This window comes from Aedes albopictus, chromosome 2, assembly GCF_035046485.1.
Source record: "Aedes albopictus strain Foshan chromosome 2, AalbF5, whole genome shotgun sequence".
In the NCBI taxonomy this organism is placed as follows: domain Eukaryota; kingdom Metazoa; phylum Arthropoda; class Insecta; order Diptera; family Culicidae; genus Aedes; species Aedes albopictus.
The window spans coordinates 166,573,792-166,601,118 of record NC_085137.1 but is presented as its reverse complement, the minus strand read 5'-3'; the positions used below and the strand labels follow the sequence as shown (position 1 = coordinate 166,601,118).

The window sequence follows — 27,327 nt, the reverse complement described above, 5'->3', positions numbered from 1 at the left end:
CACCGGTTTCACTTCTGGAGGAGACTGATTAGCACGTCTCGCATTCGAACGTGGCGAAATATCATCTTGGGCATCACGAGACTTGCCAGTTGGCAGTTTTCCGACCATACTCATATGCATATACATATGCACGTATGCCTTGCCGTGCAGAATGATACAGCTTGTTTACATTAGGGATAATTGAAATCTCATTTGAAAATATCGTACTGCTGACTGACATTCGGGCTACTATGGCAACGATTGCACTGACCCGTCATCGAAGATCAACTCCGCGTGCCGACGACGTGACGCACGCTGGATGGTTGTGACGTGTGGGTGGGAGACCTTTCTTGGAGTCACTTGAAGACAGGGATGGAAAATGTCGCGGAATTTGATGAAAAAAAGTCATGACATTTTTCTATTTACAACGCTTTCGGACCTTCTGTTCGTCTATTTTTTTATCTGTATTAAGGCTTTTTACGGCATCATCAGCATCGGCAGCCATGTTGGATATGTGGCTCGAAATTGCAAAGTGATACTTCTCTGCCACCAAAGCGAATATTCGTAGGAAAAAGTATCAACCTATATGCTCACTCGCAGAGATTACGATGATACTTTTTCTGCTGGATTGCTGCAGAATTGACAGTTTTTTATCACTTCAAAAACGCGAGGCAAACAATCATTGAAAAGCAAAAAGTCAATGATTCGTTTGAAAGCTTAGTGATGCATCATGACACCTTAAAGAAATTTAGACCAGTTCATCTCGGGACCCACGCTTTATTTCCATTCCGAAGGAAGAACTCACATTTTGTGAGTTTGTCGGGAGTGGGATTCGATCCCAGGCCCTGGGCGTGATAGTCAAGTGTTCTAACCATCACACCAGGTCCGCTCCACAGTTCTGTTCGTACGCATCACCAGTCCATAACGTTGATTAGTTATGGATTATCAATGATGTCGCCGATTAATATTTCTGACAAAGTGCAGTGAAATTAGCAAATAAAGAAATGACATTTTCATAACATTTCCCATCCCTGCTTTTAAATGACATATTAAAAATTGGTTCTTTTTGAGAATTATTGTAGAAATCCTCATTTTAACTCGATATCAACAACGTGCCCCATCATCCCAGTTAGCATCACCAGAAACGTCGTCACTTGGTTTTCGCACTGAAATGTATCGACCATCGGAAATCACAATCTACCCATGCAGGCAGTTGTAATAAGCAAAGGCGCACGATCATCCTCCAAGTACGGGACCACAAAAAGTACTTACTTATGCGAGTTAATTTGCATAACAGTCACTGTTTAAAATTAAGTTGTTAAATACTCGAAGTCGAGCTCCCTCGTCAGGAGAAAGGCACCGAGGCGAGCCGGGCTCATTCAGCCAGCCAACACATAAAAAGGGACGAGACCGAGCGGAGGAAAGATGACGTCCGCGAGTCATGATCGTTTACATTCGCCTTCTGCGGAACGAAAACATACTGATCGATCGATTCCGCAAAGTCACCAAGGAAAGCAAATCGATCATTTCCGATCTTTGTTGCTGAACGGTAGCTAGAAGTGCAACGCAGCGTACCGAAAGGCGTGAATGAACTAATAAAAATGTTTTTGCTTCTGTTTATGATGAAAGTTTTGTAAATATCACTCTGCAGTGGAATGTTTGGAGTGGCGGAGATATGGTTCGATTGATTGATGAGGCATGAATGAAAGCACGATCACTGGCCCGGCTCAAGTTGACTTGTTCAAAGGAACGATGCGATGGATGGACAGACGACAGTTGACAACTTTATCCGGGATTTTCCTCAATCGGTCGTAAGGAAGACATAACAATGCAGTAGCGGTTGGTGTATATTTTATGCATGCTAGTCGGTTTTGCAGTTTGTTGGTTTATGACTAGCGTGGGAATGGGATTGCTGACCGGATAGAGATGCAGCACGAGTTGGCGTAGCGAAATGTTTATTGACTGGATTGATTCAAAGGGTGTCATTTTTATATTTTCAAACGGTCAAAAAAGCCAGACCAAATTACGTGATAACGATTTAAATTATTTTTACCAAAGAATACGCGAAGATCTTCCAAGCGATCAGCATTTTCAATGTCGTCTACAAACCTACTATCTAAAGATCATCTTCTGTCATCTGTCACCTCAAACGATTGGGGTTGTCAAGTCGAACTTATATACGGCCGGTCGAAAACGGACCATGTCTTCGCTGTTCGCGCAAATCCTCCAGAAATGCCGTGAATACCAGGCCCCAACGCATTACCTGTTCATCGACTTCAAGGTGGTACACGACAGTATTGACTGCACAGAGCTATGGGAAATCATGGACAAAAGCGGCATTCTTGGGAAGCCTACCAACCGGTGAATTGGACTGCAAAACGGTGAGCCGATAAGGAGAGCGTCCAACATATCTCTGGTCCTCACTACCTCACGCGCCCACGAGTCAAGCGATGATAAAGACCGCCAGCTAAGATTTGTGTACTCAGCTGGATGTGCAGCCTGGGCACGGTAGTTCTTCTGACTTCAGCTAGATTGAGGAGGTACGACCCAAGAGGCTGTTCACCAAGGAGGTGCGGCTCAAACAGCTTCTGTTCTAGCATGCAGCGGCTGAGTATGAAATGCTGTATCACGCCCAGCTAGATCTAAGCTGGTAGCCCCATCAGCGTGGTAATCCCAGTGTTGGTTGGGACGTCAAACAGAACTGGCACGATGGCCCTCCGGCGAGACAGGAGTGTTGGCGTAGGCCCAAAAGACCACCAGTAAAATCCCCATACGAATAACATAGGAGAAAATACGACTCGAAACAATCGGTAATGACCCACGTGACGAAAAAAGGACTACGATTGGAAACTTGGAACATGGAATTGCAAGTCACTAGGTTTCGCAGGATGTGACAGGATAATCTACGACGAACTACATCCCCGCAACTTCGACATCGTGGCGTTGCAGGAACTTTGTTGGACTGGACAGAAAGTGTGGAAAAGCGGGCATCGAGCGGCTACCTTCTACCAAAGCTGTGGCACTACCAATGAACTGGGAATAGGATTTATAGTTTTGGGCAAGATGCGACAACATGTGATCGGGTGGTAGCCGATAAACACAAGGATGTGCATGTTGAGAGTTAAGGGCCGTTTCTTCAACTACAGCATAATCAACGTCCACTGCCCACACGAAGGGAGACCTGATGACGAGAAAGAAGCGTTCTACGCGCAGTTACAGCAAACATACGATGGTTGCTCGCCGCGTGACGTGAAAATCGTTGTCGGCGACATGAACGCGCACGTAGGAAGGGAGGAAATGTACAGACCGGTAATCGGGCGGAACAGCCTGCACGCCGTATCGAACGATAACGGCCAGCGATGCGTAAACTTTGCAGCCTCCCGTGGTATGGTATTCACAAAGTCACTTGGAGATCACCCGACCATCAAACAGAAAACCAAATCGACCACGTTCTAATCGACGGTAAATTCTTCTCGAGTATAACCAATGTCCGCACATACCGCAGTGCGAATATAGATTCGGATCACTACTTAGTCGCTGTATGCATGCGCTCAAAACTTTCGACAGTTATCACCACGCGAACGCCGCGGCTCAAAATCGAGCAGCTGCGTAACGTAGAAGTGGCTCAAGACTAGGTGCAGCAATTAGCAGTGGCCCTAGCTTGGCGCAGCTACACTTGAAGATGACTGGAGGGACATCCGATCCGCCATAGGTACCTCGGATACAGCACTACGATGAGCGACGTTGCAAGCACCGAAGGTTGCATGGTAACAGATCTAGGAGTACATGCGCAGGACGAAAGATTTCCAGCCCCTAACCTCCAAGAGGTTAAGGAGGAGTTAGGTTGGTTGAAAAACAACAAAGCCACTGGAGCAGATCAACTACCAAGCGAGCTTCTAAAATACGGTGGAGAAGCACTGGTGGGAGCACTACCCTGGGTCATTACAAAGATTTTTTTGGACGAAGTATTACTGGAGAAATGGATATAAGGTATGTCCCATCTACAAAAAGGGCGACTATGTAGTTGGATTGCGGGAACTATCGTGTGATCACATTACTGTTTAATATTGCTATAGAGAGCGTAATAAGGAGAGCAGGAATAAACACAAGTGGAACGATTTTCACGAAGTCCGTTCAGCTGCTCTTTTTCGCTGATGATATTGATACTGCAATCTGATGATGAAATGAAACTCCAATACGGTGAACGAAAACAAAAGTGTTCCCAAAGTGTCAAGTATTGCGACTCGAACGGTTAAACGTACCACCCACCCACCACGGTGCTGGTTGGTCCAATGTTTCAATTGCGGTTATCAACCCTCATGAAAACGACAATCCTCCGTGTGACCAACACGATCTTCACAAGTTGATTCATATCGAGCCCTTATGAAGATCCAAACCACAGGATCGAAACGTAGGCAATGATTTGAAATAATCAACGCTTTTTCTGTCACTGAAAGCCAAAAAACACCAAGCATTAGTATTACCTAGCAAATCTGAGATGATGGCGGAATCGTACATTCGACTAAAGAATGAAGCGAAGCCAATCGGATTAGTCATTAATGTATCGAAGACAAAGTACATGATGGCAAAGGGCTCCAGGGAGGAATCACCGCGCCCGCCACCCAGAATTTCTATCGTCGGTGATGAAATTGAGGCGGTTGAAGAATTTGTATACTTGGGCTCAGTGGTGACCGCCGACAACGACACCAGCAGAGAAATTCAGAGACGCATTGTGGCAGGAAATCGAGTTAACTTTGGACTCCGCAGAATTCTACGATCGAACAAAGTTCGATGTCGCACGAAGTTAACTATCTACAGAACGCTGATTAGACTGGTAGTCCTCTATCGGCACCCTACGTGAAGAGGACCAACGCACATTTGGAGTTTTCGAACGGAAGTTGTTGCGAACCATCTACGGTGAAGTGCAGATGGAAGTCGGGACTTCGAAGGCGAATGAACCACAAGCTGCTCTGCATCAGCTGCTGAGAGAACCATCGTCCACACCTTGAAAATCGGGAGGCTACGGTGGGCGGGTCACGTCATGAGGATGTATGATAGCAACTCTACTGAAATGGTTATCCGACCGATACAAGAAGACGTGGTGCACAGCGAGCTAGGTGGGTCGACCAAGTGGAGGACTATTCGCGGACTCTTCGCAGAGTGCGGAACTGAAAACACACTACCATGGACCGAGTGGAATGGAGATGGCTACTATGTACAGCAGAGGCCACTCAGACCTTAGTCTGATCGGTAAGGTAAGGTATGAGACCAGACAGGTTAACGAAACTATGCAGGGTGTAAAAACTGCGTAAGGGTTTCATGCAGGTAAAATGTTCATTTCAATTGTGTTGGGAACTGCGACACGGTGACGGACGCTCATGCCTATTCTTTAACATGTCCAGGAGGATGTAATGAGACGAGCCGGGCGCAATATCCGAGATACGTTTTCATGGAATTTGGTCAATTTGTGTACTTTGCGTACTTTGTACGCCGACATGGCTACAAGAACATTTGGAGCAATAGCAGAGCTGTACCTCCGCCTGAAGCGCGAAGCATCAGAGGTAGGACTGCTGGTGAATGCGTCGAAAGTAAAGAACATGCTAGTAGGAGGAACCGAAACCGACAGGTTTCGTCTTGGATGCTATGCCATGATAGATGGGGTTACCTTCAAGTAGTGGAGGAACCTCGAATTGCTCTGACGGTACTCACAACCACACTAGCCTTGTTTGTAATGCTTCGTTTCATTGTTTCAGTCGTATATGATCCTTTTGTCCCCAAAGGGTAAAGCTTCATTGAGATAAATTATGTTTGTGTAACATTACGTAAATGAAAGTTGATTTTATTCAGGGCAGTACGAGGACTTGCTTAGTGAGGTTTAATGTGAGTTTACGGGGCCCCACATTTTTGGGCCCCCCACAAAATCCATTTTTGCTTGCTAAGCATTACCTTTATTTTTCATTTTACTCAAATACTGTTCAAAAACGAAGAAAAATGTTTTTGCTCATCGCATTTGTACCTCCGAGGGGCCTTTTCATCCGTTCTGGCCATGGGCCCCCACAATCCTTAATCCGGGCCTGGTCAAATAAGTAACCCATAAAATCATAGCCTTAGCTATAGGACCACGTTTGCATAGGGGGTGCATATTATCCCACCTTTCCCTACTACTTAACATACATGTTTTCTCAAGTTATGAATTAAATGACATTCTACGATTCCCAAAGAGCTTCATTGATTATAGGTGCACGGATCTATTAGTAATCTTTTGAAGCATTATGATCAACAATTATTCTTAAACTGTGTTTACTCTGTTCAGCAAAATGGGTAGTTCAAAGCTTGTTTCAAAGCTTGTTGTCCCTAAGAACCAACGAAACCCCTGAAATTAAAGTGAGACATTATACACTACCCGCCAAAATATGGAATCGTTGCAATACTCAGTATTGCAGCAGCAGCACCCAACAAGTTTTGCATCACCCACAATAAAGAGGAAAAATGAAGTAATCCTAGAACCAATTAGGTTGTGGGTACGAGTTCCATTTTCAAAGAGAATTAGATCATAAGTGACATCAGCCTCAAAGTCCTGAAAGAATCACATTTTAGGGTGATGCAAAACTTTTTTGGGTGCTGCAATATTCAGTATGAGTGTTGCAATATGTGATTCAATATTTATGGCGGGTAGTGTATGTCCAAGTTTTTGAACCTAATGTAATACCATCAAAACCTGAAGGCCCATGAAAACTACAGAAACTACTCTTGTACTACTTGAAACTCCCCGGAATGCTTTTCCAATTCCTTCTGAAATCTCCTGAAGTCCCTGGAAACTCCTTAATATCCATTGAAATCCTTGAAAGCCTGTGAATTGTCCTTGAATGTTCACGAACCCTTTTAGATCCCATTGAAACCGGAACTCAGTAAAACCCCCATCAAACGCATCTGAAACCTACATAAAACTTCATTAAACCCTTATAAAACCCCCTGAAACCTTCCTCAAACTCCTAGAGATGTCTCTGAGCAAAGCAAACTTTGTATTTGCTTCGTTATTGGACAGAGCAGTCGAAGTTGCATAGAGAACCAATTAATGAGTCTTGAGACCACACGCAAAACTCGATGTACACAGCGCAACGAGTAACTTTCACGCAGCAATCGAAAAGACAAATGAATTTTCTCGCAAATTTGTGTAACACCGGATCAGCACATTTTTTATGTTGATCCAGTCCTACACAAGTGAGTGAAAAATCCTTTGTCTTTTTGCTCGCTGCCTGAAAGTTACTAGTGCGCTGTGTTGTTTCATTTAACCCTAAAAGGGATACCTGGGGTCCATTGGGCCCCATGCGCCTTTCAGAGCTCGTTTTTGATGGAACACACTCAGCGAGGTGACGAAACTGAGGCCATGAAGTTATCCCTTTTAGGGTTAAGGGTGCAGTTAACCATTCTCAATTTGCACAATGCGAGAGATCAACATTTAGAAAATCAAGTCCAAGTCCTTAGGAAAAGTAAGGAATGTTAGTTTGGGAATCATTTCTACTAGAGACCGTGGGCGCCCTAGTTGTCTCGGGATGGAGTATTACGACTTATTTGAATTTGTAAAGGAATTCCTGAATGTATCCAAAGAAATCCCCAAAGCAACATCGGAGAGACACAATGAAGGAATCCTGAAAGTAATTCCTGAAGGAATTCCGAAAGAAATCTACGGAGCAAGCCCGGTAGAAATCTCTGATGGAATCCTGACAGAAATCTCAGAAAAATCTTGGAGTAATCAAGTAAGGAGTAAAGAAGGAGTTCCTTCGAATACTATTGATGAACTTCTGAAAAAATCCCAGGAGAAATCACTGAGAAGTCATTGTAGGAATAACTGAAAGAGTCGCACAGAAATTCTTGAAAAAAATCTCTGAAGTAATCTACGGAGAAATTCTGAAAAGAATGTGCTCGATGTGGCCCCTCGCGAACTGCTGGAGTACAGTCAAAGTATCCATTAACAACGCAGCCGAGAGCACTATCGGGTACGTAGAATGGAGTCGACGAAATGATTGGTTCGACGAGGAGTGCAGAGCGGTTCTGGAGGAGAAGGATGCAGCGCGGGCGGTAATGCTGCTGCATGGAACCCGACTGAATGTGGAGCGATACAGACAGAAGCGGAAGCAGCAGACCCGTCTCTTCCGGAAGAAGAAGCGCTGCCTGGAAGAAGCGGAGTGCGAGGAAATGGAACTGCTGTGCCGTGGGAGCCTCCTGACGGACAAACGTGAGGTGATCGAAAGGTGGAAGCAGCACTTCGACGAGCACCTGAATGGCGAAGAGAATGTAGGCACGGAGGACCAAGGCAGCGGAGGAAATGACTATGTTGGTGCAGCAGAGGACGGAAACGAACCAACTCCCACGCTGAGGGAAGTTAAGGATGCCATCCACCAGCTCAAAAACAACAAAGCGGCTGGTAAGGACGGTATCGAAGCAGAACTCATCAAGATGGGCCCGGAAAAGTTGGCCACCTGTCTGCACCAGTTAGTAGTCAAGATCTGGGAAACCGAACAGCTACCGGAGGAGTGATCATCTTCCGTCGTCTTTCACCTAAAGTAAATGAGTTCGTGGGCAGTTACCAAGCCGGTTTCATCCACGGCCGGTCGACTTCACCGTACGGCAAATCCTCCAGAAATGCCGTGAATACCAGGTCCTAACGCACCACCTGTTCATCGACTTCAAAGCGGCATACGACAGTATCGACCGCACAGAGCTATGGAAAATTATGGACGAGAACAGCTTTCCCGGGAAGCTTACCAGACTGATAAGAGCAACGATGGACGGTGTGCAGAACAGCGTAAGGATTTCGGGTGAACTATCCAGTTCATTCGAATCTCGACGGGGACTACGACAAGGTGATGGACTTTCCTGCCTACTATTCAACATCGCCCTGGAAGGTGTTATGCGACGAGCCGGGCTCAACAGCCGGGGTACGATCTTCACCAGTGCTTGAAATTGAGTGAATATGAATGGTACGATCAGTCATCAGCGCCAACCATCGAACGAACACGCACAGGGAGCAAAGAGAAACCGAACCAACCGCGACCACTATTCCTCATCGGTCGGTTGGCTGGTGAAGCATATTGACTGGTAACGATTATTTCTCACTTGCTGCGGTGAGGCTGAAGATGCGTAAATGATTCACTGGATTTATTTTTTGCTCAAAACTTGAAAAACCAATCAATTTGTCCATATGAGAATGATGGACGTGACTATTATAATCGATTTAATTCGAGTTTATGTCATTTGCACTGTAATAACGAGATAAAAATCAAGTATATTCATTGTCGTATACACCGGCGAAGAGAGAGATTCAGAGAGCCGCACGGCGCTGAATCGTCGTTCCTCACTCTCACTCATATTTTTTATTGCTCCCGCTCCCATTTGCTTCAGAAGCATGTTAGCCCATGAAGGCATATTTCTACCGCTTTGAGTTGAAAAGCGCTGGTCAAAGAAGAGCAAATTTTGATTCGTCTGAGGTAAAACGCTTCAATTTTCAAGCGCTGATCTTCACGAAATCCAGCCAATTTGTCTGTTTTGCGGATGACATGGATATTATTGCTAGAACATTTGGAACGGTGGCAGAACAGTATACCCGCCTGAAACGTGAAGCAGCAAAGGTCGGACTGGTGGTGAATGCGGCTAAGACAAAGTACATGCTGGTAGGTGGGACTAAGCGAGACAGGACACGGCTTGGCAGCAATGTTACGATAGACGGGGATACTTTCGAGGTGGTAGAAGAATTCGTCTACCTCGGTTCCTTGCTAACGGCTGACAATAACGTGAGCCGTGAAATACGAAGGCGTATCATCAGTGGAAGTCGTGCCTACTATGGGCTCCAGAAGAAACTGCGGTCAAAAAAGATTCACCCCCGCACTAAATGTACCTTGAATAAGACGTTAATAAGACCGGTGGTTCTCTACGGGCACGAGACATGGACGATGCTCGAGGAGGACCTGCAAGCACTCGGAGTTTTCTAGCAACGGGTGCTAAGGACGATCTTCGGCGGCGTGCAGGAGAACGGTGTGTGGCGGAGAAGGATGAACCACGAGCTCACTGCATTTTACGGCGAATCCAGCATCCAGAAGGTGGCCAAAGCCGGAAGGATACGGTGGGCAGGGCATGTTGCAAGAATGCCGGACAACAACCCTGCAAAGTTGGTGTTTGCTAACCATCCGGTTGGTACAAGAAGGCGTGGAGCGCAGAGAGCACGATGGGCGGACCAGGTGGAGCGTGATCTGGCGAGTGTTGGGTGTAACCGAGGTTGGAGAGCTGCAGCTGCAAATCGAGTATTATGGCGGCAAACTGTTGATTCAGTATTATCATGAATTTGATGTTAACTTAATAAATAAATGAATCTTAGGAGGAGTCATTAAAAGAAACCCGATAAAAGTCAATGAGGTAATCCCAGTAGGTATCAATGAAGGAATTCTGGCGTTGCCATGGAGGGAGTCGATTGCTCGATTACGCCCAATGCTCGCCAAGTCACGCTCCACCTGGTCCGCCCATCGTGCTCTCTGCGCTTCACGCCTTCTAGTGCCAAGCAAACTCCAGCTATGCAGAATTGTTGGGTTCGCCGTAAAGTGCAATGAGCTTGTGGTTCATCCTTCTCCGCCACACCGCCAATGATCGTCCTTAGTACGCGTCGCTCGAAAACTCCGAGTGCTTGCCGGTCTTTCTCGAGCATGGTCCATGTTCCGTGTCCGTAGATGATCACCGGTCTTATTAGCGTTTTGTACATGGTGCACTTGATGCGTGGGTGTATCTTTTTAGACCACAGCTTCATTTTAGACCACAGGCTTCCACGACTTCCACTGATAATTCCTCTTAGTATTTCACGGCTAGCATTGTTGTCAGCCTGGAGTAAGGATCCGAGGAAAATGAATTCCTCCACCACCTCGTACTTTGTTTTGAACGCATTCACCAACAGTCCGACCTTTGCTAGTTCGCGTTTCAGGCCTGGTGTACAGTTCTGCTACCGTTCCAATTGTTCTGGCGATAATGTCCATGTCGTCCGCAAAGCACTCGAATGGTCCGGATTTTGTGAAAATCGTACCCCAACTGTTGAGCCCGGCTTGTCGCATTACACCTTCCAGAGCAATATTGAAGAGAAGCCATGAGAGTGCGTCACCTTTTCGCAATCCCCGGCGAGATCCGCATGAACTGCATTGTTCACCCGAAACCCTTACGCAGTTGTTTAAGGATAAGGCTACACACGAAGAAAACCAGATACCAGATCCTCCATCTTCAGTTATTGATACGGAGTTATGGCTATCTTGAACATTTGCTTCTTTGTACACTGATAAAACGCTTTGTCATTTTACGCCTTGAATTTTGAATAAAGTACCAAGTGCTTCATCTTTATATTCTAAACCGCAAATGAAGGAAATGGAGGCGCATGGTTGTTAAATGTCAGCGAGTGTTTGAATTGCGTGCACAGGCGTGCACTATAAATTAGATAATGTTTCCAAATTTTCAAAAGTAAGGTCCTGTAAATAGGACGTTGGGCGTACATGGGCTAAGGTGCTGTCCATAAACTACGTAGACTCATTTTTGGCCATCTCAGACCCCCCTCCCCCCTCGTAGACTTTTGTCCATACAAAATTTTCGAAATTTGTATGGAGCGTAGACTTTGGCCAGACCCCCCCGTCCCCCCTAAGAGTCTACGTAGTTTATGGACAGACCCTAAGAACTGACGAAACGTTACATAAATACAAATGGCTTATTATTCCAAATGTTTGATAGTTGTAATCATTCGCATAAGTCAACAGAATAAAAACAATCAATATCTACTCCACTACCAATAAACATTTATCCTATCTTAAAAAGAGAAAATTATCACACATGATTGTACCTATCAAAAATAACATTGAAGATTTCAATTCAATTGACTCAATTCACAGCATCTACAAGATGTACAATAGTGGGTATTGTCTTTACAACAGCGAAGCTCTTTAAAACTGCTCTTCTATCAACAATGTATAAAATCGACTGCTGCATGAGCATCAGAGAACGGAATAAAGAAAACCAAAATGCACAACACCATCACCACCATCATTGAATTGAATTGTAAAGGGCTTTTTATGCTCGCAGAAATCTTCAGCATGGGGGAACCTATTGCTGCTGCTGCCGTTGCCGTTGATGGGGTGGTAGAGCCCAAGAAACCGTATTGCGCAGAACCAGCCAGGGCATGTGTATTGGTGGTGCTATCAAAACGGTGAAGAAGAGCATAGAATGAGCAACTCCGACCAACTGCGAACGTCCGCTCGGTCTCGGGGTGACCGTCAGCGGTGTGGAGGAAAACGTGCGTCTTTCCTTTTTCCACGTCGTCGCGCCCGTTTGCGTGTGGTTCGAGCGACTGCTCAGCTCACCAGCAGCAGTCCGTATCGCGTCTACTGCGGGAGGGTTCCCAATACCGGCGGCGCACAGCACCGCAGACAATCACGAAACAGCAAATGCTGGCACAGGAGTGAGCGAGAAAACTGGCCGACCTTCGAGGCGGGTCGGAACGATGGATCGAGGAAAAAAATCTACGACAACATTTTAGTTGTTGTTTGACTCTCCGATGCGGAGGACCGTCTTTTGTCTGGTTTGAAATTCGGTAGGTTTTTGTTGCGCCGATCGAGAGATCGTCATCGAGACGCGGGCGGTCGGTAAGAACGTAGATCGTTTCGAAGATTTCGAATGAGGAACACGGACGAAGGACGAAACGAGCCCATCTAGTCGGTATTCAAAGCATATAGGGAGGATACTGCTTTTTTTTCGCGTGAAATACTTAGTGATCGCCGGGACACGTGAAGCGAAGTGCAACCGAAAAAGGACCAGAAGGAACGATTTCAATTCAGCAAAAAGCGAGAAAAGATTCAAATTTCAAAGCATTTTTTTCTGTTCGTTTCATTGTTGTGAAGGAAACAAGATCAATACGAAAGGAATTTTGTCTATTCGAACAACTTTGTGGGAGTTTCGGAAGGACAAATTCAAGTGTGGAAGAAAAAGAGGAAACAGGAAGATATAATCCTCGTTGTGAAGTAGAGAAAGACGAAGTGTAGAAAGCGCGACGAAACTCGCGGATTGAAGTGACAAGTCGTTGGGTTCGACAAGAGGCTTAGCGCGGAAAAAAGGTGATATAAGAAGTAAAGTGTGAAAGTGCTGGAAACATAGAAAAGCTGGAAAAATCTATCCGTACAAACAAGTGAGCATTAAATGCAGTGGGAAACCCCGATTACGGTGGAACGAAACCGATACTACCCGCCGAGTAGATAGCAATATAGTGGTACAATTATGCAGCTCAGCTGAGACAGAATCGTGGAAACAGGTCAAAGCAATTTGCGGCGCTAATTGAATGCACTTTTACCAGGCTGGCCTGGTGCTTCGTGGGTAAACTTCCCGTAAGCCGTGCTGTGGAAATTGCCCTTTTAGTAGTCGCTCATTGTAAGGTTTCAGTGCATGCAAGTCAGTTGAGCGGTAGTTGATTGTCGCTAAGTTCTTGTGATTGATGATATGGATTGACCCGCCACGCCGCCAAACGACGCTGATGACAGATCGACGAGGACAAAAGGAATGGGAAACAGTGATTGTCGGTGTTGCGTCAAAGACAACGATCTGACATTGTTGTATTCATGTTGAAGCTGAGTGTGGATAGCTGGGATAACTGCAAGCTGACGGTATGTTGAGATTTGTTTTATTTTGCGGTGGACGGGGTTGTGTATGGATAAGGCTGCATCTTGTTTTCATCATATCTATCACCATCTTCTTTTCTGCAATCCTCTCTCTCAAGCCAGTAAACCTAGCTAGCAAATTAAACAGGATATTCATGCAATATTGTTGTAAGCAATCACCTAATGTTTTAATTCAGACTGTTTTATGTGGCTCTTATTACTTATGATCAACACATGAAAAAAATCCTCATATTTCATAAAGAAGCAACAATTATTGATACGCGATTGGACTGTCTGGAACGCAAATCTTTGTACACTGATAAAATTCTCATTGTTACTGCCGTCTTGAGATTTGAATAAAATACCTAAGTGTTCCATCGCTATATTTTGACTCGCAAAGGAAGAAAATGGAGACGCATGGTTGTTAATAGGGTAAACATTTACATACTTCGTCGCATGCGCTAATATTCTTCTCCTCAGAAGGAACATATCTAATCATAACAGATATTCTGACTAACCTTTGCCAGTGCTTCATTAGGTGGAAGCAAAAAGATGTAGACTATCGATAATCAGCCTCGTTAGCACTCGAAATCGAATACCTTATTACGCAAAATTTCATGGTTCAATTTTACTCCACTTGCGACTTCACAATTTTTCAATTTACACTAACCAGATGCACTTGTTGAACCAACCTTCATTTCACACCCCATAAAAGCTCTGAAGCACTTCAAAGTTGGATTTCACTGCTGCAGAATGCAGCAAAAGATGGTTAAGTGGATCAAATAAATCATTTTTCCCCGTCGTTAAAATGTAAACAACTAGCTTTCATCGTCTAGGGAGGATGCAAGCAAAAGTGTTCGTGGATTTTCTGCATACGAAACATCGTATTTCACAACCACAGAGAATGCATTCTGCGTTGCATTGCGTTGGCGTATATTGATCTGGTGGTCAAAAATATTTTTTTTTCAATTCGTTTATTTATACGGCTCTGGCGTTTTATATAAAACTTAACGGAGCCGAATTTCTTATGAAACAACAAAATGTTATTCTAAAGCTATTCTACATTTTACATACAATTCACATTGAATTGGGTTGTTTAGTGAATTAAATATTGCCATTTTCTTTAGCCTAATCGAAAGAGCTCATTTTTCTGAGTATAAAGTGATTTTATTGCATTCCAATTCCTTTGTTTTGATGGTTAAATAAACAAAACAGTTTTAATTTCCGTGGATAGAATGACAGTTCAATCGATAAAGTGACAGTTCGCCCCGAACAAAAAAAATTCCCCATATAAACTTTAAATGCATTTTAAAAATAGTTCCCGGGCACCAAAAATGATGAAATTTTGGAATTCAACTAATTTTTGGACGGAGATTCCGATTATACAATAATCTGGATACCCCTAAAGAACCCAATTCTTGCGCGAACTCTTTCTTGGGTAGTGCGATCTGTTGTGGATCCTGAGTCCGATGAAGCAAATTGAGCCCGACGTTGGTTTGCTATCAGAATCTTGCTTTTCTCCTTCATCATGGCGTTGAAATTTTTCGCTAGCTGTGTAGCATTCGGAATACTAAAGGTCCGCTCAAAGTACTCATCGTTGATAGCCGATTTTGACTTCTCTTCCTCTTTGTCGCTTGATTCCTGCACTAACGGAGTTTCCTCGAGAATTTCTTCAACTACTTCCACGACATCGTCATCTATTGGATCCGATTCCTCAATAACTGCTTCGACTTCTCCTGTACTGACTATTTCGGCAAAAGTTTTAGGCTTGTTGGTCTTCTTTCTTGCTGGGCAGGCGTTTCTCTGGTGTCCAACTGTGTGACAAAAGAAACACTTGTCCTTCAGTCCATCGTAAAACACTTTTCCTCTTTGCTTGTTCACTTCAATAAATGGTGGAATTTCCTTGTCGATGTCAATGTACACATCCATAACGACAGTATGCACATGATCCAATCCTAGGCTAGTTGAGAACTTTTCACGATCCGTTCTATTTACTTTTCCGTATTGATTAAATACCGTGACCAAATCATCATCCGAAACTTCCGGTGGGATGTCAAAGATGATCTTTCGAAATGCGTTATTTGTTTTTCGTACACTACACTGAAGAAGTGTTTTCAGAATTACATTTCAAGTCTTGCATCTTCCACCTTAAAAAAAACATAAAATATGATACAATTACGAGAAAACGTGTTGTCCCTGAGAAGCGTTTCAAATCATTTTCACTAAATACTTCGCTTTGTCACAGATTTACATCCCGATTCATATTTTATATGATGGATTGTAGCTCGGTGCGGTAGCTTCTTATTTCAGATGAGTTTTTTTTAGCTCGAAGTGATAAGTGGGAAGCTTAGTTTCCGCCATTCGTAACATTTTTTCGATATTGCAAGAAACGCATAATATGAAACGCGGTCATATCTCACATCATCATTTGAAACATATGTTGTTCAAAAGTAGGCAAATTGTACTGATTGTGGAGCAACTGTACTTTGGTCATCTCCACGGTCATATGTACGAAAAATTAGCCGGGGCCCGTGGCGTAGTTGGTCACACGTTCGCTTCATATGCGGATGATCATGGGTTTGATTCCCAGCCCCGGCACTAGCAATTTTTCGTCAGTTGCTTTTCCCCCGAGAGCAACCGACACTGACCCTCTTCTGAGCCCCATGGCTCAAACGGACCCGGATACCTGGACATCGGCTAACTGCTACTCATAATGGACCCCCAATTGGACTGGAAAGGAACAACGGCCATCCATCATCATCCTTGTGCTCATCATTCTACTAGGTATAAAGTAGAAAAAGTGAAAGCAGCAGAAAGGCAACCAGTTCGATAAAGTAGAATAGAATCTAGGCGCTGTACAAAATGTAAGTGCAGCTGTCAATTGAAATTGCTCACGTAGTGCCATAGTGAAAAATAGAGCTGTAAATTAGGTTAAGTGATTAAGAATTAAAAAATATGTACGAAAACTATAAAGTCCAAAGGTAATGGATAGCTTGACAGCAACGTTCCAAATGGAAGAGTTGCTCATGAAAGTTAATGATAATGTAATTTGAGAACACATTAGAACATTTCATAGTAAGTATATGTATTTTTATCGGTAAGCAATGAAATAGCTTAAAAACTTTGACATACACTTTAATAAGATGATAATTGATAAAATTATAAAGCTCAACTTTTAGAACTTCAGTGCAGACTTTGAAATTTAGCGTGAGTCACATAAATTCGATAATCCTATATTAATGAAATGTGACAAACTGAATGATTTTAGTGAGAACTCTATCATAAATTCATCATTAGGTCCGGAAATTTATGGCATTTGTTTACCAACTTTTACCGACCATTCATTTCTTGTACCTACCATTACATTTACATTCCTTTGAATTTCATTTTCTAAGAGTTATCAGAACATTTGTATGGGAAGTCTGTAACCCAAATGTTGAACGCTCCCTTAGACTAGCTCATCCTAATATTGGACGATTCTCGCTAATTGTTGAACGGGTCAAGCTTTGTTCGTGAATGATGTCGTATAACCCGACAAAAACCCATCATTGACGTGTTTTTGTTTTGGCTACAAACCCAACATAGACCCAACGCCAACAGCTACCCGCTGTGGATCCAACAAAGGCATAATATTCGGTAACATTTTTCCGGGTTTTTCGTGTTTTGTGCTCAGCTAGTAATTTGAGTGACAACTCAGGTATTAGTAGGTCCGCTCCAGAGGCACGTTCTCCTCCATTTGGGAAATTTGTGTCATTGGTGACCTTACCCTTGGATCGCCCTGAAATACTCATGGGATCCTTATCACTCTGAATCCATCTGGAATGCCCCTGGAACTCTCTTAAAACCCTAGAATTTTCCCCTCTGGAACACCCAGGAACATCCCTAGAACGCCCTAGAAATGCATGATAAGGTAAAGTGAAAAGAAAATCTGGCGGCCATGCTAACAGCTTAGGTTATACCAGTGTTCAACAATTGGATCATATGATTATGATATTGTGATAATATTTTTATGTTTTACCCCTGAGCAGTCGCAGCTTCGGCCACCCTCAACAACACCACGATCAAATTGTGTACCGCAAGCATGCTTGTTTCACGGTGCGTGTACTCAATACACGACGCGACCACTCTCGGGTGCCTCTGGGGCCGATCGACTGATCACGTTTACTGCAGTCTACACACTAAGATTCTGATTTTCCAGCTCAGTAAAAATTTCGCTGAGTTCTGCAATTTTTTCATCTTTTTACTGAGTTTTCAACAGCAGATTTATCTCGGTACACTCGGTAATCAATATTTACCGTTCATCAGTAACGATATTTACCGTTCATCTGTAATTTTTGACAGTTCATTTGCAGAACTCGTTAACTCATTTACAGAGTATTCAGCAAAAAAGATAACCGAGCGTACCGAGTTAAATCTGCTGTTGAGAACTCAGTAAAAAGATGGGGAAAATACCGAGCTGATCTTAGTGTGTAGGATATGTCAATTACAGTTTTAGAACAGCGCCACCTGCGTTTTTAAGCTTTGTGATAGATCGTCAATAATTCATTCATAAGGGAGAGGAGATCCCCATGTCAAATCCTAGTATAAAAACGATAATGGAAGAAATTATATGTATCAGAAAATGATTTTTGGATGTATCAACGTGGCATTAGATTCCATAGATTCAATTGGATTTCTAGAAGAAGAGAACCATAGCAAACTTCAAAAAGAATTTGTAGTAGAAATATTATTTAATTTCAAAACAATATTGGTAGCGCAAATCAGGCCAAACATGTCTAAAGGTCCTTTTCCCGCGAATACGTTGCGGAGTGATTGAAAATACAAAGGAGAGTTCCTCTACAACGATTTATTTGATACTGATTCTATTCAGTTAGAGGTGCCCTATTTATAGGGAACTCTTTCCTATCAAACAACTACCAGGTATAATTGCATACAAATAAATATCTATAATCTATTGTGTGAATGTGGCTGATCTTTTAAAACTGCTAGACCTTTATAACACAATAACAAAGCCTTTACGAATACGAGCAATGCAGTGCCTATCTAAAACAATAGCGATGAAATTAAAACACCCCAGATGCTTGCTTATGGCCTCGACAGGTCCTATCTGCAGAAGAGATGCTCTCTTTGCTTTCTCTCTCTTTCGTTAATATCTCAGCTGTTTATTTGAATTATGATTGTCTCCTTGCATAGAACGATGGTCAAAACAATCGTCTTTTGATTTTTACTGCAAAAATAGTTGAAAAGTATACCATTACATTGCAATAACTGAAAGAGCAAGTTAACAAAGAGAGCCTCTCAAATGCAGATAGGACCAATTGAAATGTTTGGCCCGAAATCTTGTGGATCTTGCAAAAGATTAAAAGACAGTTTCTTGCGGAATCCCTGATGGAAGATCTGGTCGATTACCATGTGGAACATAAGCATACGATCTGATACGTCTTACAGAGATGTTTCTGACGGCCTTTCAAATGAATTTGCAACAAAACTTCTGGCGAAACTTCATGATGCAATATAGATTGTAATATAAACTTAAGAATAAATGTTTGCGTTAATCTACCATAAGTTGCTGATGGTAAATCTGACTTAATTTCTCATAGAATTTCCAGTGAGGTTTCTAGAAAACATTTGGCGGAAAGTCTGTTCGAATTGTTATAGAAAACATATGCAAACTGTTTTCACAAGACTTGTTAGGATGCCTCCACATTTTATTCAAGTAATATTTTTATCGCAACATCCTTAATTCAGGAAGGAAACCTTTCAACTTTTCAATAAATAAATTCGGAACGAAACTTTCTAAATTAACCCGCCTTATAATCCTACTCGAGTTCTTCTTAAATATGTTTCCACAGTTTCAAGTTTAAATTTGAATGGACCTTGTATCGGCAGATAAAAGCAAAATCTAGAAGTGTAAAAGTTGTTCTTAATTTCGATAAAAAATCCTGAAACTAAGAAATCTGTGTGGTAATACTACATATAGTAAATATCATCGAAAATTTCTGGCAGAAACAAATAAAATATTCCTGCAATTCTTCTAAACCCTGAAAAAAGCTTGAGCTTTGAGCAGGATGTTTTTGACTCTTACTCAACAGCGAGTTGGAATTTTTTTCCAAGATAAAAAAAATACATGTTTTGAGTAAAGTTTAAAATGCAAGAAGCGGCAATCTTCCTTTGTAAAATACAATATATCACAAACATATTGCCAGTAGACATTAATCTGAAGTTCTCATGATGAAAGTTAATTTAAATGATGTTTCTAGCACTTCTCTTCATTTTTTTAAATTCATATTTTTATTCTTGAAAAAAGTTTTTCTGCGGGCCCAGGATCATGACCCACCTGTCCTCTCCCCTAAATCCGGCCCTAGTTGTTGAGATTTCGCAGAAATTTTGCACCAGTTTTGAAGGACAGAAATTGGAGAACTTTCCGAGAATATTATAAAATTATTTACATACGTAACTTGAGAAGTGCCTTGAACTTCTATTACCGTAACAAATATTTATACACTTAATTTTGAATATCGTGTTCGATAATTTTTTTTTGACGAAAATACAACAGCTGATTACAGCAATGATGGATTGTTTATTTTTTGCACCCGTTTTTAACAGCTGGTGTACCGAGCCTCAGTAAAATCGATTACTGAAGCTACCAAAATAGTCCTGCTGTTCTATTTTCGCCAAAGATTTTTGAATTGTAAATCTAGACATCAAGGACTTTGGACAGATGAATATAGATTACAACAATACATATTGCCCATTTTACTGGCATTTTACCAGATTTGCTTGTATGTCTGAAACATACTGGAAAAACTTGTAATTAGAAAGCACGAAATGTTGCTTATTGACAAATTGAGAGATGAAATTTGTGAAAAAAAATCGCGTTCTGGTGGGATACGAACCCACGACTTCGTATTCGCTAGACCGGCGCTTTAACCAACTAAGCCACAGAACAAGTAATAGTTCTGCGGAATAGAAAGCCAAACTGACTCCGAAGCCGCACCGTGAACACTCCTATTTCACAAACTCATCTCTCTTTCGACTTAGATGTCAATCCACAACACACTCCTGATTGTGCATACTAACTACAAGTGCGAGCGAATTATTTATATGAAGCCGAGACTTACTCTCGCACTCCGCATACCTAGCCACCAGGCAGTTTGTTTTGCTGGTGTCTAATTAGTATGCGTCGAGAGCTCCCACCAGAACGCGATTTTTTTTTCACAAATTCTCAATTTGTCAATTAGCAACATTTCGTGCCTCCTAATTACAAGTTTTTCCAGAATATAGACTGTTTCAGAAGTTATAAATACACTTTGTTTATTGAATAAAAAGAACTGATTTGATGATTTATACCAACTTTTTTTCAGAATGCAGCATATTGTGATAGCATGATATTTTGAAGACTAGGCGAGTTCTCTAGGCTAGTCTAGACTAGTCTAGTCTAGTCTACTCTAGTCTACACATACACAGCCATTCATTGAAATAATCCTCGAAAATGATAAAATCGACTAATTTCATCATTTTTCTTGTCATTAATAATGCTTAGATGTATTTACAAGGATTAAAGTGGCCAGGTCTACTGTGCAGCGTTTTAGTTTTTTTTTTTAATGAACGGTGACATCACGTACCAACCGCTCAGTTTTATAGAAGTAGAACACGTGAAAATCGGTGGGAAAAACGTTGCTAAGAAGGTTAACCTTCAAATATCCGACCCCCAACATTGATTGATTGATTTGTCTTTATTAAAGAGATTTTCAGCTCTTGGCTGGTTCGTCTCTCGGACCCCCAACATATCATTTTCAAAACGCTGGCATTTCGTCAATTTTCAAGCTATTTTTTTTTTGAAGTTGCCCTCAATCGATCATAAATTGGTGCAAGTTTATTACACCCCAGTGGCCATGCTATTTTCGGAACCATTCCGGAAATATTCCGGATTATACTGGGGTCGAGGAGGGTGCCGAAAAGGCTAAAAATTATTATTTCGTGTGCTATTGTATTTGAACCATTAATTTTCAGCTGAATTTTCATTGTGAACAACAAATCACAACTGCGATAATCAGATTTGAATAAGTTGACCTATCTGGATCACCGTGACAGGTTCCGCGGGGGCCTCATTGGGGACACTTCTGGTTTTCATCCAAAACATGTCGTGCGACATATCGATCTTCATGATTTCAAATGACTGAGTCAGAAACAACAGCCTGAAATCTGTATCAACTAATATGGCCACCCAGGAACAGCTAGCATAGGTTCCACGGGGGTGACATCGGGGACATTTCTGGTTTGCAACCCAAACATGCCGTGCGACGTAACAAACTTCATGATTTCAAGATAATGGGGCAGAAACAATTGACTGAAGTATGTAGCAACTCATATGGGGGTAATTCTCGCTGAGACCGGCCCACTATTTACACCTTGTCTTCAAAAACGCTTAAGGTGCCGATTTTCTGAAAGCCCTCGCCTAAAAAGAAAGAAAAATGCATTTGGTTACTCAAATTGATGGACCCCCCGTTAGTTAGAGCCACAACAATTTTTGCAGACCCCTCGATTTTGGTCAAATGGTGGCTCACTTAAACCGTTATAACTCGAAAGTTTCTCCAATAAACACCTCAAAACGAATTGTTGTTGAAAAGAGGAAAGATAGAGCTACTATTTACAATAATAAAAAGTTGGGGCGGCCATATTGATTTTGGCCGCCATCTTGGATTTTTATACCAAAACATTTTTTCACCATGAGGGCACCCACCGATTCTCAAAATTTTTGCATCAATTGAAAGCTGGGACATTTATACATAACATATCAAAAAATTAGAGATGTCTTTTTCTTCTTTCAAAAGTTATCTGCAGTTTTGTAAATCATGCTACTTTTGCGCACCGGTGCCGGCCGTTTACATAAATGCAGCGTTATTTCAAATTTCAAAAATACATAGATTAGATAGTCAATCTATGTATTTTTGAAATTAACGTCACGTATACCAATTGAATACCGGTTAAACCACTCATTCTTCACAAACGACAGAAGTCATTTCAAATCTTGCGACAGCTGAATTCTTAAAATGACAATATTCAGTCTATGATAAAGTTCCCCTATTCATACTTTTTCAATGAAAAATTGCTAAGAATTCGCATGCAATTTATATTTGAAGCTCCAGTTTTACGCTTGGCTGTATCTTTTTCATTTTCAAATTTACCAGATGGTTTAACACAGTAAATAGGAAAAAATGATCTAGAAAGTATTTTATTAACATTCCTATTTCAAGATCAAAACCCCGTCGGCGAACGTGGGTAATTAAACCGACGTACTTTTGCAATCATCACCATCACAACCTAGTTAAACCCCACTCAGCAGCCTCGATTCGCCACACCGTTTCAACTCTAGCTGCAGCACGGTTATTGCAGACCAATACCTACCATACCAATAACAACCGGGATGAAATGCACAGCGAATGGTTCGCACAATCTCCAATTACACAGCCGGGTGAGAGTGTCTCTTTTGAAATGTGACCCGTAAAATTTCACTAGAAACGGTTTCAAATTCGCCCATATTGAAGTGCCTCGGTTCGGTATACGACGGACGATGTCGAGTATCGAACCAACCGACCGACCGACCGTCGGAGACATTGCGGCTCAGTTCGGTGCTATGGCTCTATGAAGGCTATGGAGGAAAACAGTTCGAGCATCAGCAGTGGTGAAGATTAATCTGATCTCTTTTAGTGAAACAGCGTAGTAATGTCTGGGCTGGTTTTGCGAGAGAATGCAGCAGCACAATTATGGAGATCGATAATGCCCAAAACAAGGCGATTTGCTTTTAAAGTTTAGAAAAAATGCTGCTTTTCAAAATTGTTTGTCCGTTTTACGAAAGGTTTTTGTATACGAACAGTACTTATACGATGCCCAAGCACCGAAAATCGAATAGTCAAAGTGGTTTATTCAAATGATCTATTTTATGAGCTACGTGGCTGCTAAAATGTACATATGGCCAAAGATATGGCCGCAACGCCGCCTTACATGCATTTCAAACATATGGGACTTAAGTGAACTAGAAGGTGGTGATGATAAAAACTTAGTCTAGAAATCTTGTAAGGGATTTCCTTTGAATATATTGTTTTCTTTGATTATTTTCTACCCACAAACAGCTTGAAAGGGTAAAATGGGAAATCGACCATGGAGATGGCTCAGTACAATACAATTTTGTTTGACGACATGAATCCAAACTCTTCCAGTATAGTTTGTGCTGAGAGGCAGCCCAAGTGTCAATCTGAAGCTTTATCCAACCATTTTACCCTACATTGGAATAGATGGCTCAGGACCAGGGATGCCAGGTGATTTTTTCAAAAATCTGTACCCCACACAAAATTTGGGTGAAAAATATGTATCTCATACAAAAATAAAATAGCCCCTTTTGCTCAAAAATCAGATTTTCATATAAAATGAAATCTGTACGGATGCTCAAAATTCTGTATAATACAGATAAATCTGTATATATGGCATCCCTCCTCAGGACCACTTCAGTCATGTGATATTCCAGGGTGAGCCAATTCATTTCCAGCGATGTAAGAATGGCCAGGTACCCATACAAGGTGAGCAACGTTTGCTGAAATCAGCTGCTCGATTTGAGTTCGGCAAGCGATAACTAACTTTGCCATAGAGTTGTCCGAAGCAAGTGCTTTAATAGCAGCCTTGCTATCAGAACAGAAGTATATTGCTTTCCCCATTATTTGTTGCTGAAGTGCTGAATGCACTCCGCACATAAGAGCAAAGATTTTGGCTTGAAAAATGGTGCAGTGTCTACCAAGTGAATATGACAGATGTGCCCTTAGTTCACGGAAGTAGCCACCAGCACCTGCTCGGCCTTCTAGAAGAGAGCTATTAGTGTAACATGCGATGCTGTCTGGAATACTTCTCTCCGGATAACTAGATGTCCAGGGCAGGAATTTTGTGGAAAATGTCCCATATGGAAAATTGAAAGCAATTGTAAGTTTACTTGGACTAAGGACAACTTTGTCCCAATTCACCAAACAACGAGGTGTGCGTTGACTGCGGTTCACAGGAGTTTCTTCTGGTAAACTGAATACCGATAGGTAGTGAGTGCAATAAAGAACTTCGAACACTACCGTGGAAGTTGAAGAGAACATCATCATGAATCACATCCTTTGATGGAAGAGAACCCAGTTGGTTGACCGGGGATTCTTGAAACGCAAAATTTGCGAAGTAATCCTATAAAAAAGATACAGCGATGATCAGATAAAGATTCTTCATCTGACACACGCGAATTGGTTATCTCGGGACTAATTATATTAGAGCAAAGCGTTCTATCTAACACTTCCTTACTAGCAGATACTATGAAAGTTGGATGGTTGCCTGTGTTAAGAAATCCAAGATCTGTACTACTTAAGTACTCTCAAGTTAATATCTGGGCAGTCCCAGGTGATGTGGTAAGCATTAGCATCACTGCCAACAATTTGCTGTAGGCCTTTAAAGGTAAAAAATGCGATGACTTTCGTGAATTTTTCCGTGGAGGATGGTTCATCATGCGGTAAATAAAACGAACAAAAGACGTATTTCCTCTTGATATTTACAAAAGATTCGTATGTTGTAACAGCACATTCATCTCTGGTGGTAAGTTCAGAGATGAGTGTAGTAACGATTGCGCTGTTGACAAGCACACATACTCGAGGCATGACTCGCGAGTTAGACATTTCGTTTTTGCTGAAAATAGCAAACACCGGATGCACAAGTTTTTCAAGATAGAAATTCCCCATACGAAAGTAAGGTTCAAGATAGAAATTCCCCATACGAAAGTAAGGTTCTTAAGGTGAATATATAACGAGGCCACACCTCGATTTTTCGAGAGCACAAATCTGAAGAACCGAATGTCAGTTTGAACTGAAAAGTTGATCGATTGGTTACTCGCTGGTGGTGACCAATCGATCAACTTTTCAGCGCAAACCGACATTCGGTTCTTCAGATTTGTGCTCTTGAAAATTCGAGTTGTGGCTTCGTCATATATTCACCTTAAAGTCACTTGGGCTGAACCATTATGTATAGGTCTGCAAAGTTTGATCGTTGCTGTTCTTTTATGCTGACTATTGCTCTGAGCAACACGGAGATCTGTGGAGATATTGAAAGAGTAAAGAAAAAATTGATGTTCAAAAAACTACTAAGAGTCTTTTTTTTTGCAATTACGCAAAAAAAAAATCTTTTCACTTAGCAGTGCCGAAAAGTACTACTTTTCCGCATTTGGGCTGAAAAGTAGTACTCAAATATGACCCCAATATAGAAAAGCCTGTATAAATTCACACAGTCAATAAAACAGAACACTGTATTTGGCAAAGTTGTTGCAAATTGAGTCCTCTATTAAGGCAAACTGGGAATATTTGTATTTGAGACTATATTGACAACCTAGAATATCCTGAATACCTTGATGTGATGATGATGAATGATGATGATGATGATTATGTACCCCCCATTAGCACAAGGATTACCTATGGCTGCAGAGTCATACCGAAACGGAATGATCTACCTGATGGTTTGTTGTAGCAGGGCAAGCTAAATTCACGGGAGACCTTCGCAATACAAAATGGTGGTTGTTATCTCTGATAAAGTCTGGCCATTAGCCCATGAACACTTGCCCGGAAACCAGTTGGCAAGGACCAGTTGGCAAAACCATTTTGGCGGTGGTATTTCATTAGTTATTCCCAGATAATTTTGAGATATTCCAGATCAACCAAGCTACTCCGGAGACCATAGCTTCAGGTTTACATTTGTGATTATAGCTTTTGCTACTATGTCAAGTAGTGTTACATAATCAACTGTATTTACCAAATTACTTCGAGGAACAATATAAGTTGCTATATATTGTTGGGATTTCGTTTTAAATAGTAACGTTACACAACCTTTTAACACTCAACCCAGGTAACAATTTGATGCTGTACAAGCATTTTTCCAACTATTTTAAAGCAGCCTTAATTTTAACAAAAGCTGAGCACAAGTGGTATAATCATTTATTCAGCCCCTAAATATCTAATTTTGGTGATCTTATTCAACCTTTAGCTGATTTAAGGTTCATCGAAAGGCTGATTTAAGGCTTAATATGCGCTTAATCAGCAATCAATAAAATTTATTTATTGTGTAAAAATTAAAAACACTTTCTTAACATAATATCTACCATTTGCAGCTTATTATTTCCAGAAGAGATGTTTAAGAATGTGTAAATTAATTTATAGGAAAACTGGGGATTGAGCTCGGACCTCTTGATTTACAGTCACTCCCCTTAGTACCTACACCACATACAACTGTATACGTATTCTCGAACACGAAGCTTTACTCGTTGTGTCTGAATAATCAAGTTGAACTAAGCCTGCATTGAGGCTGAAGAAGCGATGTGAACTCTACAAAAACTTGTTTGGGTCAACTGTCAAAAATTATTTGATTAAAGATTGAACAATAAATGATTAAATCTACATGTTGGTGTTTTAAAGCTGGTTAAACAGATGAATAATATCCTATTCAATTTGATATTCAGCCATCTATGTATTGCCGACTTCAGACCAATATTCAGCTGTCGTTGTATTCTGCCTCTGACACCATTGACCAGCCTATGTTCAGCTATTGCTCTCACTGTTCAGCATTCATTGTTACTTGGGAAGGAACATTCCATGACAGTTTTGTGATAATTTGAGTC

General features: G+C 41.7%; 1 protein-coding gene across 3 annotated transcripts in view; it reads left to right on the top strand.

Moving 5' to 3' along the window:
* The first annotated feature begins 12,399 nt into the window (after window positions 1–12,399).
* The window catches only part of LOC109406911 (developmental protein eyes absent), a 122,066-nt gene continuing 107,138 nt past the window's right edge, over window positions 12,400–27,327 (top strand). For 2 of the 3 annotated variants that reach the window (XM_029867315.2, XM_029867311.2), the window contains exon 1: window positions 12,401–13,652. In XM_029867315.2, the coding sequence (XP_029723175.1) occupies window positions 13,608–13,652 (45 nt within the window). In that variant the 5' untranslated portion in view covers window positions 12,401–13,607. Of the gene's footprint in view, window positions 13,653–27,327 lie in introns of all 3 variants that reach the window. The other variant, XM_029867310.2, reaches the window with a different exon arrangement.